Source organism: Cariama cristata, unplaced genomic scaffold, assembly GCF_000690535.1.
Source record: "Cariama cristata isolate BGI_N322 unplaced genomic scaffold, ASM69053v1 scaffold13233, whole genome shotgun sequence".
NCBI classification, from domain to species: Eukaryota; Metazoa; Chordata; class Aves; order Cariamiformes; family Cariamidae; genus Cariama; species Cariama cristata.
The window spans coordinates 31,184-48,199 of NW_009607946.1; the positions used below are offsets into that span (position 1 = coordinate 31,184).

A 17,016-nucleotide genomic window follows, 5' to 3' on the forward strand; every position below is an offset into this window, starting at 1 on the left:
CAATAATAAGGATGATACTGCACTTAATGGAAAAGGCTGTTTATGAGTACAGTAGTAAAGTATTTAAGCAAACTCAGATTTTGAGCAATTTTTATTTTCTTCTATCTTCCTGAATATTCCCTAAAGTTTATGTTTTACTGTAATAAATAAGTTTGCCTTTACACAATCCTTAAATACTTACTAAAATTCCTTAGTTCCAAATTAAGTAATATCCATAATTAGTATATTTTTAAAATTAAACAATTTGGCCAACACACAAAATACTCTAACCAAACTGTTTTCTCCTTTCTAACCACAAATAATAGCTAGCAATTATCTGCAAACTGAGTACTAAGCAACTACAGAGGAATAGAATTTAGTAAAAACACTGTATGATAGCAGTGTTCAAAGAGGTGCAGATATACAGTTGCATATTGTGAAATACAAACAGCATTTCTTTTAAAGCAGTTGAATACAGGAGTCCAGCAGGAAAAAAAAAAAAATTCAAGAGGCTAACTGATGTTTTTTAGAAGTGCCATACACTACTGAATTCTCACTAATACTTAGCATTTATATCGTCCTTTACATTTTTAAAGTGCTATACAAATGCTACCAAGATGAAATGTATTACCTAAAGGCAGAATACAAATCCAAAATGAATGATGATCAGATGAACGGCACCGGGACAGTAAAATGTAATGTAATTACTACAGAGAAAGATTAAGTACTTTATAAATCAGCTAGCTATGAATGAACTATAGTGGAAGACCACATATTTTACAAGGGTAATGTATAGATACAAAATTATTACCACTCATTAAATAGGTTTCTGTGACCACAAGGAATTGACACAGGAGCTGTAACTGGCTCCACAGGCATAAAATGCCTAACTCAGAAGTTGTAGGAAACGTAAGGAAACCACTTCAGCAACAGACACCTCATTTCAAGTGCTAATACAAACAATCATAAAGAGCCATCATTCTTATACATCAATGTGGATTCCATGTTTTATAGACATTAATTCTCTAGTGCCTGTTAAATACATAATAAATGAACACAGATGGGGTAAAGATGCTGTAATTGCCACATACAGCCAATATGGCAAAGGAGGAGTTTTTCCAAATGGACAGATCCAGAGGCCATGACGAATCCCGTCACGGACATGATGAGAAGTCCAGGATATGAACAACATCCAGGGAAGAAAGCACCATGAATCCTTAAGCCTGAAAAGGTGCATAATAAACTTTAATGTCAGAGCCACAACAGGAATCACAGTAGAACAATGAAGAAGTGGTCTCTGTGGAACAGTCAGAGCAGCCTGCAGAAAAGAAAAATATAATTGGCAACGGCTACAATCGTTACAAGAAAATAAATGTTTCATGGATGTTTAGAGGTGTATTATCAAGTGGCTAAATGGAAGTGCAAAGAAAAACATACTGTTCCCTTTCCACTATAGTTGATCAAAATCAACAATATGACTATCTAGATGTATGAGAGCTGTGTGATGCCCTGTCTCTATTGAATGATATGAATCACGTATCCTACTAAGCACTACCGACAACAAAAACAGGGAGGGATAAAAACAGGGGCAGATAAAAACATGCTATTTGTCATGGGTCACGTGGTATACCAGAACTTGTACAGTCTGCTGTCTTGACTATATATAGTTAATTTCAAGATAATTAAAAGGAAAACAACCATACAATACACTTGAAATATACTTTGCTTGAAATATTTTAATATGCTTTAATGGCATTTATTTTCAAAAATGCATCCTGTATTATACTAGAGTTCGCACCTGTGAAGTTGTTTTAGTTGGACAATATCTAAAAAAGAACAGTAATTTCCAATACAACAAAAATAGGACCTAAGTTACATTTATTTTCATTGCCTTGACACAGCATTCTTTGTGGACAGGCAAAAGACAAGTTCAGAAGCCAACATCTGGATCATTTGTGACTGGAATTTTTATGTCAACAATTTGTTTAATGTTAACTTAGTTGAAAGCCTGATATTTGGGTTCAGTTAAGGTGAATGGCTAGCTAGTGAGATTAAATTTAGCCTTTTCATGAAAGGGTAGTTATCAATTTAATATACATACTTGATAAAATATTCCAGATGTACTTACTAGCAACTAGCTAGAACTATCTCCACAAATTCAAAGATAGTATAAATAAATAAATAAATAAAATTTTGATTTCTAAGCAGTAAGTAAGTAGATTCTTGTTTCTATAAGCACAGGAGAAATGATGGCATTATTGGCTCAATTCAGATACTTGTGAACATTTGGAAAGACTGTAACAGGCAGCAGAAACGTGCTCTTTGCACATGACAGTGCATCTGATTGTTATGTTGAACACATCCCTCACAGCATCTACCGCAGAAAGCAAACAAAGCGTTGCTACAGGTCACAAGCCAGTAACCCATTAATGCTTCAGTTGTGTTAATTGTTGCAGGATTCAACAGCTACGGTACCTGACAGTGGGGCGCTGGAATAGCTTCAAATTTTCATGGATAATTTAGACAACTGCTTGAAACCCTGTCTTCTCTGTAAGAAAACTTTGATGTAGCCTTAGCCAAGAAATAGAGAGATGGAAACTTATGGACTACCTTGGAATGTAACAGTCAGTGCTTTAAACCAAAGCCAATGTTAAAAGCCTTGCAGAAAGCTTTGCTCTATTAGCTTCCCACTACACGCTTCTCTGTGACTCTCTTGATCAGGATTAAAAAGCTCACGAACTGTCTCAGCAACTTTAAACTGTAATGGTATGGACCCAACTCCTTAAAGTTGGTGCAAAGGATATATTTTCTACAACTAAATTTCCGTTTCAAACAAGCAGATTGCTCGTGGATTAAAGTAGAAAAATCTTGTGATGGTGACATTGTTTATCACCTACCCTACAAAGAGAGTCAGATTTCTGTCACTGTCAGCAAGAGCCTACAAAGTCCATAGTAGCCTAATTTTGAAAAACCACCCTGGCTGGCGATACATTTTGGCAGATATCCTAGTCATTGGTCACTATTTCTACACTTTGAAAAAATCAGTGGCAAAGTCTAAACAAGTCTTTTCCCACTGCTCTATAGAGGTTAGGTGCCAAGAGCAACACAGTGATTAAGAAGAATTTGAATGTTAATTATGTATGCAATTTATCAGTATTAGTGCCAATTTTTAACCAGTTTTGGGGAGGTGATGCTTAAATTTTTTCATACAAATTTTAGATACAGCAAACCTGAGCACTCAATTTTAGCAAGAGAAAACCCTATTTTGTAACTGCAGTACACTCATTACGCTTCTGAAAAGCTGTTCCAAAGTTCTGAGAGAATAGTCTGTTTTCTCTTTGACATTCTGTAACTAGAGGAACATTCACATCCTTGAGTTGCCAAGCACAAGAGACAGACACATAGTTCTACTTGGCAATATAAGCTGTTATACTCCTTCTCCTAACAGGCAAATTTGTTTGCCTTTAGAAATCAACAGATCCTAAAAAAAAAAAAAAAAAAAAAAAAAAAAAAAGTACAAGCCTTTTCTGCCTTAAATGTCCAGGAAAAAGATGATCATGGTTTGGGTAGATTTAAGGGGATATCTACCATGACAGATCAGGCTGCAGTTGCGAACAGAATTTATTCACAACACAAATTACCTTTCCATTTGCCTACGTGTTCGATCAGGTTCAAGATCTTCTTGAAGTTCTTGCTCCTCCAGCCCCACTCACACACTACAATGAGCAGCTGAAGACAGGTGACAACAATTGCATGCAGGAGAACCCAAGCAAACTCTTTCCTTTAATGCTGAAAGTGACATCACAGAATTTTGTAACAACATGGGCTCCCTCACTCATATTCCATGATGCTTCACAAGCCTGAAGTCCTCAGTTTTGAGGTCGATCTATAAATTCAATGTTAAATTTATTGCATGTGTTAAGCTTATTCTCCAGTTCCAGAAATGCTCCTGTGCAACCCTGGTTGGTCAGCAGTGGCCCATTAATCAGCTGTCTTATATATGTTTGCCAGTACAATCTTGTTTGCCACTGACTGCATTCTCTATCCTTTTAGAAGCTGGTGAGTCTTAAATAGCAAGCTAGCGATTTCTGCACGTCTGCTCTGCAACATGAATGTTTGGGTTACAGTCCTGGGGGACACTGGGAGCAGCCCATCATGCTGTTATTGTTTATCAGCAGTCCTGAGCATGATGGCAGGCTGCAGTAACCTTCACCTTTACAGCTAGTAAATGAGACAGATCCTTCAAACACTGATTCTTAGATTCTTCTACACTTGTGTGCATGTAATACACACTAAAAACTACATGGAATACAAAGAACTACAAATTCTAAGTAGCAACATCTTTGTAGACTTTATACTTGTTGCAAAAATAACGTGGGCAAAAGGGCAGATCACTTGCTACTTGGCACACAAGTATTTATCAAACATATAAATACCGCAGGTGGTTATTTACCCTGAATACTCCAGAAAAATAATGATGACACTGTGAAAAACAGCCAAATAGCCAAATAATCCAAGCAGCAAGCTGTTTCAGCAGAAACAGGAGTAGATGACTGGAACAGTGTGAAGGTAGCAACTGCAGGTAGGAGGCAATACTGCTTTGTGCTGCATAGAGGGTTACTTCAAAAAAGTAACTCGTCATTAAATTTAGGAGCGATGATGAAGAGCTTTATAGATAATTGTGTAATGTGAAAAATACTATTGTTACAAATTAGTAATAGTGGTGTGGTTAATTAGATTTCTTAATTTATTGGTTATTTAGTAATGTGTTGCATAAACAGGAAACATTGTAGTCTCTTAAATCAGCTGCTCTCAGTTCTGCAATTTAAAGAGCTAAAATGGGACTGGAATAACAAATACATAGTAAAAAAAGTATCCCACGAAGTAATAAATTACATAGGCAACAACCTGAAATTACGACATGAAACTGAAAGGTGCATGATTATTACGCTGAGGAAAGAAAAAATCACCTATTAAAATCAGGTCTAGCTAGCCAGGTAACAACACAGCAGAAAAGTTTATGGGGATTACATTATATGACAAACTAAAGAGACTGATGGCATTGCAACAAGACAGAAAACTTGTGTCTTTTTAAAAAGAAAAAAAAAAAACCTGTTACAAGTGTTGTATGCATGTAACATTAAAAGGAATTAATCTATGTTATTTGGCTCAAATGAAGTCTCACCTAAAATGCTATACACGGTTGGGACAGGATCCTTTAAAGATACTTTAGGCAAAAGGCAATCCTGAGGACATGAGAAAAAGTAAAAGGTTTAGAAAACGTAAATACAGGCCCTTCAGATTTTTTTCTGAGTTATTTAGTCAAGAAGAGACTTTTTGTAAAGCATAATGGTTTTGCAAGTTGTAAGAGTAATGCTGTTAGTGCTGTAAGGGTCAAGAGACTTACAGATGATATGGTTTACAGGTAAACATCCTTTATTAGCCCAGGTAACATATGGAAGGGGGAGGAGTTTGTAGGCAAATGACTATGAAAAAGCCTTTGGGCACCTTGCTTTCTCCTTAGCTCAGCTAAGTAAGTTCAGCTACTAAAGGGCTATTCTTCTACCTGCAACATCTTGTATTTCTGATTTGAAAAACATTTTTGGGGAGAGCACAGCAATCAGCTGTCTTTTGCAGAGAGGCCTTAAAGAAAAAGAAAACAAGATCTAACCGTCAACAACAATACTTCAGGCTGGATAATAGAAAAACAATTGCTAGCTGCTTGGGAACTGAAACAACACAGGAACAAATTAAGTCATGAAATTGCAATAATTTACTTTGTTTGGGATACTAGGGATAGGCTACACAAACATTCTCCATCATTGGATGTGTAAGCGTACTTAACTTTGCCTCACTGAAGGCAGTAAAGAGATATGAGACCTCCCAATTCTATAAGACAATACCCGTTTCTAAATGGACATTGGTGAAGAGTGTCATCTAGTGGTCATAATTAAGAAAAAATCTCAAATACAAGAAAAAGTAGCAATAAAATTTTAACAATACTTTCTAATAACTAGCCATTCATTACTTGCATTTACTGATTTTAAAATAAGAAAATATACATAAGAATAATTATAGATTTAAATGCTATACCAAAATACTAATATTATAGGACTCACTAATCAACCAAACTAACTTTCCTTTTCTTTATATAGTTTTATATTTTTACAGTATGTCCATATGCAAAAAATACAGAAAAGGGGAGAACTAGGGACCACCTAGGGAGGAACAATGCCAGGCACCAATACGTGCTGGAGGCTGACCGGCTAGAAAGCAGTTTTGAGGAAATTCAACTTGCTGAACAGCAAATTGAATACGAGCCAGCAACAGGCCTTGTGGCAAAGGCGGCCAATGGTATCCTGGGCTGCATTGGGAGTGTTGCCAGCAGGTGAAGGGAGGCGATCCTTCGCTTTCTTCTCAGCACTGGTAAGGCCACGTCTGGAGCGCTGAGTCCAGTTCTGGGCTCCCCACTACGAGAGAGACGTGGAACTACTGGAGACCAAGTCTAGTGAAGGGCCACTAAGATCATGAGAGGACTGGAGCATCTTGCATACGAGAAAAGGATGACAGCTGGGACTGCGCAGCCTGGAGAACAGAAGGCTCAGCTGAGATGTCATCAAAGTGTACCAGTATCTGAAAGGAAGGTATAAAGAGAACAGACCCAGGGTCTTTCCAGTGGTGCCCCCGACAAGGCAAGATGCAACAGGCACAGACTGAAAACAGGAGGTTCCTCCTGAATGTAAGGAAACATGTTTTCAATGTGACAGTGACTGTGCATGGGAACAGGTTGCACAGAGAGGTTGTGGAGTCTATATCCATGGAGATACTCAAAAGTTGTCTGGATACGGTCCTGAGGAACCAGTTCCAGGTGAGCCTGCTTCAGCAGTGGGGCTTTGAGAAGATGACCTCCAGAAGGCCCTTCCAACTACAACCACTCTATGATTCTGTAACAATGCCCTCTTTGTTGAAGACAAATACAAGGGGGAAACAGACCAAATGCACAAGAAGGAAAACATATTTTCTCTACAACAAATAGTGATAGTGTACATAAACAATATTTTGCATTGGAAGCCTGATTTTTACCTCTCGACGATAAGCAATAATGGTTCTTGCACTTAGCTGTCTCCTACATATTTTTTAAAAATTGGTACATCATTTTGCATTGTTCTTCTTTAATGAAAGGATTATAAAGAACTGCAATTTTCCCTCCACCTCCTTCCTTCCTCTGCTTCCTAGGAGCTACATCCTCTGTCATCCATATGAGGAGTGTAACACTATCAGGAGCAAACTGGAGGAGGAGAAAGAAGGCAAGACGGTGAAACAACTAAGTTATGCTCTGGTTGAATGGATAAGGTCGGTATCTTCACCTTCTCCTTTGCAAGTCCATCTGTAGGTGGGGGTGTCTATTTTTGGGGAGGGGAGAGTAAGTACGATGTATGTATACGTATGCTAGCAACACCAGCATAATCAAACTGCGAGGACTTGTGTTGCTGAGCAGAGCAAATTCCTGATAACAAGAAGAGTGGCAGGTCTTCAGCTATGGGGACCAGGAGCTAGCTGGGGGTGAGAAGTGTCTGCCTGAGATATGAGATCTGGCAGGCAGTGTTAAGAGAACTGTGGCCACAGCTGGCACAGCTGGAGCTTACAGAAGGTGCAAGTGTTTTGGAGAGTATACAGAAGAGACTGTTGTGGTCAGCAAAAGCTGGGTATACACGTTTGGAGCAGGCAAGAAGGGATATATGTATGTCTGTGAATGGTGAAGCAGGAACAGGACACACCCAAACCACTGGAGAACCACTGAAAAAGAATGCTGTAATCTGGTAGTGCTAATCCTACTGAGAAACTCTGTCCTAACAAGCAGTTCTGCAAACGGATGTTGATCACATATATTCCTTAACAGGAGCCAAATCACCTTTTAACTTTTATTAACAAATTTGACACTTGCCTTTTTTTTCTTTTTAAACAACGAACTATATTTAAAGGCAAACTCAGATTGCCTTTTTAAAGGTGACAGCTCATATGTAGCTTATCTGTGGGAGAAGTATTTAGGGGTGGCTAAAACCAAATGTACTACGCAGTAAGACTGAATGAAATCAAACAGCAGCTCAATTACCTATTTACCAGATATTTCTACCTCTTACTGTAAACAGAAACGGAATAATCCACTTCATACACAAAGCGTGCATGGCAACACTTAACTGTATAACTTGGGTAACAAAGCAACTATGGGATATACATAGTATATAACACACAAAGGTTTTCAGAACTCTTTTTTCAGAGCCTTGTAAAGAGTAAAAGTTAACAGTAGACATAAAATATTTTTTCATAACAACTGCATACAAACATAATTCCTGAATATCTATTAAAAAAGGATCTAACTAAAGTATCATTGGAACCTTTTTTGTTTAGGATAAAGTAGCAGAACAATAAAGTAAACAGTGACGAAAAAAGAGAATAAACAATCACTGATCTATTGACTTACCTTTAACGACAGGGAGCCAGCAAGAAAGAAGTGGTCCACATCAACGACAGAGGCAAGGAAGCCAGCCAGGGTGACTTCAGTGAAGTCACTTTTCTTCCTAAGTCCAATCACTATTGCCCAGGACCACATTCCTAGAATACCATGCACTGCATTATCAGACAAGGCTCGGAGCCAGTCATTTTGCTGAATGAAGGAAAACTGCAGAAGTCTGTCTGCTACAAAGCAGAATATTCCCAAACCTAGACTAGAAATAACTGAAGCTGTGCTGAAAGTTTGGAGAAGAGCATGGGCCTTTTCAGTCTCAGATGCCATGGCAAAAACCATGTCACAGCACACAAAATGTCACCAGGATATACACTTTGCATTGTCCTTTGTATCATCAGCTGTTCTGTAAATGTCAGAGAACAGAAAGAAAATCATTAAAGAAAAAAAATCCATTAGCACAAAGCATTTGTTATCACAGCTACAATTGAGCACAAAACCCCCAAATTCAATGTTTGCACTTAATATTCCCAGGGAATTTTTTATTTCAGTTAAGTTAATTTGTTGACTTGAACACTACAGCTCTAAATTAAAACACTTGTCCTCTTTTAATTAGAACAAGCATCTTTGCAACGTGGAAAGCTCTAACTTCACTTTCTGAAATCTTAAATTTTACAAAACTATTTGAAACAAGTCTATAATACATTGAATAGTAGTCTGGAGAAGAGGAGGCTGAGAGGAGACCTGATTGCACTCTACAACTACCTGAAAGGAGGTTGTAGTGAGGTGGGGGTTGGTCTCTCCAACCCAATAACTAGCGACAGGACGAGAGCAAATGGTCTCAAGTTGCGCCAGGGGAGGTTCAGGCTCGACGTTAGAAAGAACTTCTTCACTGTTAGAGTTGTTAAGCATTGGAACGGGCTCCCCAGGGAGGTGGTGGAGTCATCGTCCCTGGAGGTATTCAAAAAATGTTTAAATGTGGCACTTCAAGACATGGTTTAGTGGGTTTAGTGGGCATGGTGGCATCAGGTGTATGGTTGGACTTGATGATCTTTGAGGTCTCTTCCAACCATAATGATTCTATGATTCTATGAATACATTTCAAGATTCCTCCTGGTCTTAAAACACATGATACTTATCAAATTAAATCCTTTATGCTGTAACAACAACAAAAGATTCAATTTGGAGGATTCTTAGGACTGATGCTCAAAAATCCCAAATCTCTCTGTGCAACAACTGTTAAAACTGAGTTTCTAATCTATAATGCAAAACATTATTTTCATTTACATACTTTGTAAACATATGTACCATCACCCTGGTACCCCTCTCCGAGCAACTCCTTGTTTAGCCTGGAGACTGGCACGTAGAATAAGCATTAAGAAAACCAGAACCACTAAAATATCTTTACTATTTATCATAAACACAAAGACAACCATTCAGTCAAGCAGAAGTAACCAAAACTAACTCCTTACACAGTAAAACTACATATGCTTTTCCTCAGTATGTGCTCCAGTAGCAAACTCTACTGTTACTTATAAGACTTGTTTATTGTCTGCCACAGTACCTTCATAAAAGCTCTTTTTGCAGAAAAAAGAAAATTAATCAATTCCAGTCATCTTGCCTTTCAAAATTTGACTGTTGCAGTTTGAAAATAAAGGCATTGTTATTAGCACTTTTAATCATTTAGAAGTCCTTAAAAACTATTTATGTTCTGTGACTATTATGAAACCCTCTTGTACAAGGTGATTTCTTGGGAATAATTATTGTCCTTAAATAAGAGCTTGACAACTCAAAACAAATTCCAAAAATAATTTGAGATCTTAAAGACAACCCCACCCCACTCCCAAGAAGGAATTATAGCATACCTGGATTATAGAGTACTCATTTCTGTGACAACATTAAAGAGAACACTTTTGAAATAAAAATCCTCATATAAATGATGTATTCCCTAGATTCGTTACATCAAACACAATGAAAAGCAGTCTTTGAAGGACAGTATCAATTCTAACTGTCCCAAATGTTATGTTCTTCTGTCTTTTTGGGGAGCGATGGAGACAGATCACAGTTTCAAAGCCTACATCCTATCTAAATATGGGATTCTTCCCAGGAGGTTGTTATTTCTGTGCAATACATTAAATCTTGATAATCCTTCTTCATACAGTTCTGTCACATAAATTTTTATTCTAAGTGGGCTTTTTATGAGTGTATTAGACTTCCTTTAAAAATTAATACTTCTAACAATGTCGACACAATAGTTTATGATTTTAAACACATTATTGATTATATAAAATATACAGAAAATGTAAAATGTTTCTTCCAGATTATTTACATGTCTGTTCATTGTAGAATTATCCACAAGACATGACTACTAGCATTGATCTTTATAGAAAAGAACCCCACTGAATCATTTATTTGGAAAATGTTAAAAAAAAAAAAAAAGAGAAGAAAGCATGAAGCTTTCTGAAGAAAACATGAAGAAGAGAGCTGGAAGCCACCATGCTGCTAGAAGGCTACGACCTAGTGGCCATTGCTGAAATGTGGTAGGATGAATCCCACAACTGGAGTGTGGCTATTGATGGCTACAGGCTGTTCAAAAGGGACAGGCGAGAAAGCAACGGTGGAGGGGTTGCCCTCTACATTAAGAGATGGATAGAGTGTGAAGAGCTGTCTCTGAAGAACAGCCATGAGCATGTTGAAAGCTTATGGGTAAGAATCAGAGACCGGGGCAACAAAGGAAACATTGTAGTTGGCGTCTACTACAGGCCACTCAAACAGGGGGAGATTGTTGACGAAGTCTTCTTACTCCAGCTGCAGGAGGCATCGTGCTCGCAGGCTCTTGTCCTGCTAGGGGACTTCAACCACCCCGACATCTGCTGGAAAAGCAACACGGCAAGCTGCAGGCAGTCTAAGAGACTCCTGGAAGGCATGGAAGATTGTTACCTGGCTCAGGAAGTTGACTCCCCCACCAGAAGCGATGCCATACTGGACCTAATCATCACCAATGTAAGTAAGCTCATTGGTGACATCAAGATTGGAGGCAGCCTGGGCTCCAGTGATCATGAACTAGTGGAGTTCACAGTCCAGAGGGATGTGGGTCAGGTGAAGAGTAAAGTCAGGACCTTCAATTTTAGGAAAGCCAACTACCAGCTCTTCAAGGAGTTAAGTCTCCATGACCCCCTCGTAAACAGCCATCAGAGGAAAGGGAGCAGAGCAGAGCTGGCAGATCTTTAAGGAAATTTTCCATAGAGCACAAGAGCTTGCAATCCCCAGGTGTAAGAAATCGAGTAAGCAAGGCAAGAGGCCAGCATGACTGAGTGAAGATCTGCTAGTCAAAATAAAGGCCAAGAAGGAAATGCACAGACAGTGGAGGTAGAGGCAGGTATCCTGAGAGGAGTACAGAGATGCTGCCCGGTTGTGTAGAGATGGGGTCAGGAAGGCCAAGGCGTGGCTGGAGCTGAACTTGGTGAGGGATGCAAAGCTTAACATGAAGGGTTACAGGTACATCAACCACAGAGGAAGGTCAAAGAAAACATACCCCCCTGATGAGCAAGACTGGTGAACTAGTAACAACGGACAAGGAGAAGGCTGAGGTACTCAACAATTTTTTTGCCTCAGTCTTCACTGGCAACCACTCTTCCAGCATCTCTTGAGTGAATGGACCCCAAGACAGGGACTAGGGGAACAAGATCCCCCCCACTGTGGAAGAGGATCAGATTCAAGACCACCTGAGGAATCTGAACATATACAAGTCTATGGGACCTGATGAGATGCATCCCAGAGTCCTCAGGGAATTGGCTGATGCAGTTGCTGAGCCACTCTCTATGATTTTTGAAAAGTCATGGCAGTCCGGTGAAGTCCCTGGTGACTGGAAAAAGGGTAACATCGTGCCCATTTTTAAAAAGGGTGGAAAGGAGGACCCTGGGAACTATCGACCCGTCAGCCTCACCTCTGTGCCTGGCAAGATCATGGAGCAGATCCTCCTAGAAGCTATGCTAAGGCACATGGAGGACAGGGAGGTGATTTGAGACAGCCAGCATGGCTTCACCAAGGGCAAGTCCTCCCTTACCAACCTAGTGGCCTTCTATGATGGAGTAACAACATCAGTGGACAAGGGAAAGGCTATGAATGTTGTCTGTCTGGACTTTTGTAAGGCCTTTGACGTGGTCCCCCACAACATCCTTCTCTCTAAATTCGAGAAGCATGGATTTGATGGGTGGACTGTTCGATGGATGAGGAATTGGTTGGATGGTCGCATCCAGAGGGTGGTGGTCAATGGCTTGATGTCTGGATGGAAACCAGTGACAAGTGTTGTCCCTCAGGGGTCTGTGTTGAGACCTGTACTGTTCAATATCTTTATCAAAGACATAGACAGTGGAATCAAACGCACCCTCAGCAACTTCGCGGATGACACCAAGCTGAGTGGTGTGGTTGACACACCTGAGGGACAGGATGCCATCCAGAGGGACCTAGACAAGCTTGACAGGTGAGCCCATGAGAACCTCATGAGGTTCAACAAGGCCAAGTCAAAGATCCTGCACCTGGGTCGGGGCAACCCCCAGTATCAGAACAGGCTAGGGGATGAAGGAATTGAGAGTAGCCCTGAGGAGAAGGACTTGGGGGTACTGACTGACAAGAAGCTCAACACGAGCCAGCAATGTGCCCTTGCAGCCCAGAAGGCCAACCGCATCCTGGGCTGCATCAAGAGAAGCATGGCCAGCAGGTCGAGGGAGGGGATTCTGCCCCTCTACTCTGCTCTTGTGAGACCCCACCTGGAGTACTGCGCCCAGCTCTGGGGCCCCCAACATAAGAAAAACATGGACCTGTTGGAGAGGGTCCAGAGGAAGGCCATGAAAGATGATCAGAGGGATGGAGAACCTCTCCTATGAGGAGAGGTTGAGAAAGTTGGGGTTGTTCAGCCTGGAGAAGATTAGGCTTCAGAGAGACCTCATTCCAACCTTCCAATACTTAAAGGGGGCCTATATGAGAGATGGGGAAAGACTTTTTAGCAGGGTCTGCTGTGACAGGACAAGGGGTAATGGCTTTAAATTAAAAGAGGGTGGATTCAGATTAGACATAAGGAAGAAATTTTTTACAATGAGGGTGGTGAGACACTGGAACAGGTTGCCCAGAGAGGTGGTGGAAGCCCCATCTCTGGAAGCATTCAAGGTCAGACTAGATGTGGCTTTGAGTAACCTCATCTAGTTGGAGATGTCCCTGCTCACTGCGGGGGGGCTGGACTAGATGACTTCTAAAGGTCCCTTCCAGCCCAGATGATTCTATGAATCTATGAATAATACATGGACTTTGCACACAGATGAAAAAAAGTGGGTCAAGTTCAGTCTGTTAACCACGACTGTGCCTCTTCTGCATGAACATGTAGATACAAAGTACTTCCTGAAACACTGGAACCGCCATTTTCTGCTGGGTGACTTTACAATATACAGTGCAGTTCTGAATAAATCCCATTTTAAGGAACAAATGCTTATCCTCACAAATGCTTCTTCTATATAACCATCATGTCAGATTGGATTTTATTTAAAATTACCATAAAATCTGGATAAGAATCCAATCCGTGAAGAGCTGATGTAGCAACATACCTTTAAAAAAGACACAAGTATTCAGCATCAAACTTACCCTGGGACTATGAGAATGTATTTTTCCCATTGCAGTTGCCTTATTCGAGTAGGAAATATGGTCTATGCCTCAGCATTGAGCCTCTGTGCTTTCTGAATCCAGTCTGCCCAGTCCAGCCCAGGAAAGACCAAACAGCATTTGTTCCATCCTAAAGAAATTGAACCAGGCAGCAGTAAGCACCAATACTACACAAAGCTCTTCAAATTCTCTACAAAAGATACATGAAAATTGAACAATAGTCAAAAATACAGAAAGAAGCAACATCTTTTTAATGAATTCCTGCACAAATATAATTGAGCTGAAAGCAACTTCAGCCAGGGCTTACAAGCTCTGGTAAAGAAAGCAGAAAAGAAAGACCATAAAACAAGAGAAGGGCACTAATAAAGACGGATCAAGATAAGAATTAAAAGACAATAAAACCCAATGTCATAAAGTCAGAAAAGGGTACTTCCAGCCTTCTAAGTAATTGCATTTCAAAATATACAGAGATCTATTTTAACAGATTTTTCCTTGTAACTATCTGCCTGGAAGATTCCCACCTAATGAAACATTTATGAGTCACATTCAGGGATCTCTTTTTAATTTCATTCCATCAATTAGTGATCTTGGAATAGATACACAGAGACCTACAAATTCAAATAGTAACAGAGGGCTGTGTCAGTTCTGTGGTAGGCTTACACTGCTTTGCTGTGGATATTATTAACATGTTCACAAAGTATACAGGAAAAGTATCACTACAGACTTAAAAATCAAAAGTGAGTATGATATAAGAATTATTTATCACGCAATAAAGGTAACAATGCCAACTGGAAAACAAGGACAACATGCAAATAAGCGTCTTTGAGCCAGAATGAAGAGCAGGAAGCAAAAACGTGGCTTTAGGTTACCCTTAGTCAAGACCCATGTCCATAGCATAACTGCTCTTTTTAAACAGTGTGTCTCTGCTGTCCTTTATAGACAAAAATAACTGCTGTCTGTGTAAAAAACAAGTCACATTCCCAGGTACAACGGTGTTAGTATAAATATTCTGCAGTTCAAGAGTGAAATCAGACTAGAAAAAGCAAAACTCTGTTCAACCAAAATAATATCCAAAATTACAATTTTTAATATAAAACAACAAAATGTATTTTTTATCTGAAAAATAATAATTTTCAGACTGTTTACAAAATATCACAATAAAGTGTCATAGGGTTTTCTATCCTACAAATCTCAGAAAACGTGTTTGTGAAGCTCACATTCTACAGTGGGGAATAAATGTATTACACCAGAATGCTTAGAAGCCTTTAGGTGGTCAGTCCAGTTAACATACTGAAGGAAAGATTTAGGCTGGGTTTACACAAAACACATGATAGAGTAACACTGCTTAGAGTTCTGATTTCTCATGACATTTTAATGAGAGATAAAGCATTAGGCATAATGTCTGCCTATACCCACAAAATGCAATTTTGCCGATATATTTAATTTTGTTTAAAGAAATTACAAAAATAATTTTTACAAAGGCACAGTTAACATTGTAAATTACTGACACAAGAAGATACTTAGATCAAAGCTGCAAATACGCATTTGGGGAAACAGTTGACACTAAGAGGCCTTTCAGCTCACGGTGTAAGAGCAAAACAAAAATCCAATGGCTAAAATTATAATTTGGAAATACTGCTTTCCAAAATTTTTGCCCCAGTTCTGCAAGAAGTTATCGGGTACATGAATACATATAGGAATTCAATGCATAAAATTAGCAGAATTATGCACTTTATCTAAGAAGTTAAAAGATCACAGTAGTCCCTTATAATTCTATAATCTATGAAAAAAAACATTATTTGATATTGGATGTTAATTTATATGAAAAACTCCATAAAGTACAGTTACCATTCAAGACACAAGCTCAAACCTTTAATGTATTATCTCATGGAAAAGCAGATCTGAGTCTAAAACAATCTGTGAAGAACTGATAACGCAAACATTTTGGGGTCAGATAATTATAATGCATTATTGGGGTTGGAGGTGGAAGGACGCTGAAGAGGAAAGGGGACAAAAGCACACAAGGAATCTGTAGGAATCTGCAAAGATACTGAGGAACAAACTGAAATAAACCCACAGGGGAATTAAGAAAAACAAACAAACAAAACAAATCCCCAATAAAATCAGGATTTAATTATATGGTTTATTTCAGAGACCATAAACTAGTGTTTGAAAAGAGATACCAAGACATTAAAATGCAGACCTTAATGAGTACTTTGGAACTGAGATATATCTAAAAGAAAGAGTGGAAAGATATACCCTAAAAGTATTTAGTAACTAAAACCAGACTACAGTACTATGCAGTGGAAGAAAAAATCATTTGTCATCCTGAACAAGGAAGAAAAAAGCATGAGCAGTTTATATATTACCCTCATCAACTACAATAGCATTCTGATCATAAACTGCTAATCCAATTTAAGATTAAGACACAAGCAGCATGTGTAACTAAAGAGAGAGACGAAGGAAAGACAGGCATGCGGCAGACACAGGTAAAACCACAGAGATCAGCAACAATTTTTATGTCTTGAGGAAAAGGTATGCTTTGTCTCAACACCCAGCACCAAAGCCCCTCATCAGCCATCTCCTCAGTCACTGAGAAGTAAAAATGTACCGTCATCTTTACCACAAAAACGGAGCCAACACTGTCAGGGAGCCTTACACGTAAATGACACGCCTCGCCTTAAGTAAAGCACTGCATTACCGTTCTGACACAACGTATGGGCACCTATATTAATAAAAGAGGAATTTGTCGCTGGCTCCTGTCAGACTGCTACGACAGTCTTCCTCTGCTTTAGCTTCTTCTCAGTAAAATCCATTACACTGTAAATGCCCCGGGGACCCCTCACCAGCGGAACCCGGAAAACCGAATCCCGCAGCAGGCAGCCCAAAGCCATGAGAAGCCCGCGTCTCCCCAGCTCGGG

General features: G+C 39.4%; 1 protein-coding gene and 1 pseudogene across 1 annotated transcript; one reads left to right on the plus strand and one right to left on the minus strand.

The window, feature by feature from the left end:
* Positions 1-779: 779 nt before the first annotated feature.
* LOC104159131 (chromosome unknown open reading frame, human C5orf28) lies at positions 780-8,844 on the minus strand. The gene is made up of 2 exons (XM_009696953.1): positions 8,462-8,844; positions 780-1,297 (listed from the first exon to the last, which is right to left on the minus strand). The coding sequence occupies exons 1-2, from the start codon at positions 8,783-8,785 to the stop codon at positions 962-964; spliced, it is 660 nt and encodes a 219-aa protein (XP_009695255.1). The 5' UTR covers positions 8,786-8,844; the 3' UTR covers positions 780-961.
* A 2,095-nt stretch (positions 8,845-10,939) lies between these two features.
* Positions 10,940-13,200, plus strand: LOC104159132 (annotated as a pseudogene).
* The last annotated feature ends 3,816 nt before the right edge of the window (positions 13,201-17,016 follow it).

Bases quoted from the DNA above. Each gene is read 5' to 3' on its own strand.
- LOC104159131 (XM_009696953.1), bottom strand. From the start codon at position 8,785: ATGGTTTTTGCCATGGCATCTGAGACTGAAAAGGCCCATGCTCTTCTC. The intron at 1,298-8,461 runs GTAAGTCAATAG...TCTTTTCTGCAG, and splicing joins CTGGCTCCCTGTCGTTAAAG to GCTGCTCTGACTGTTCCACA.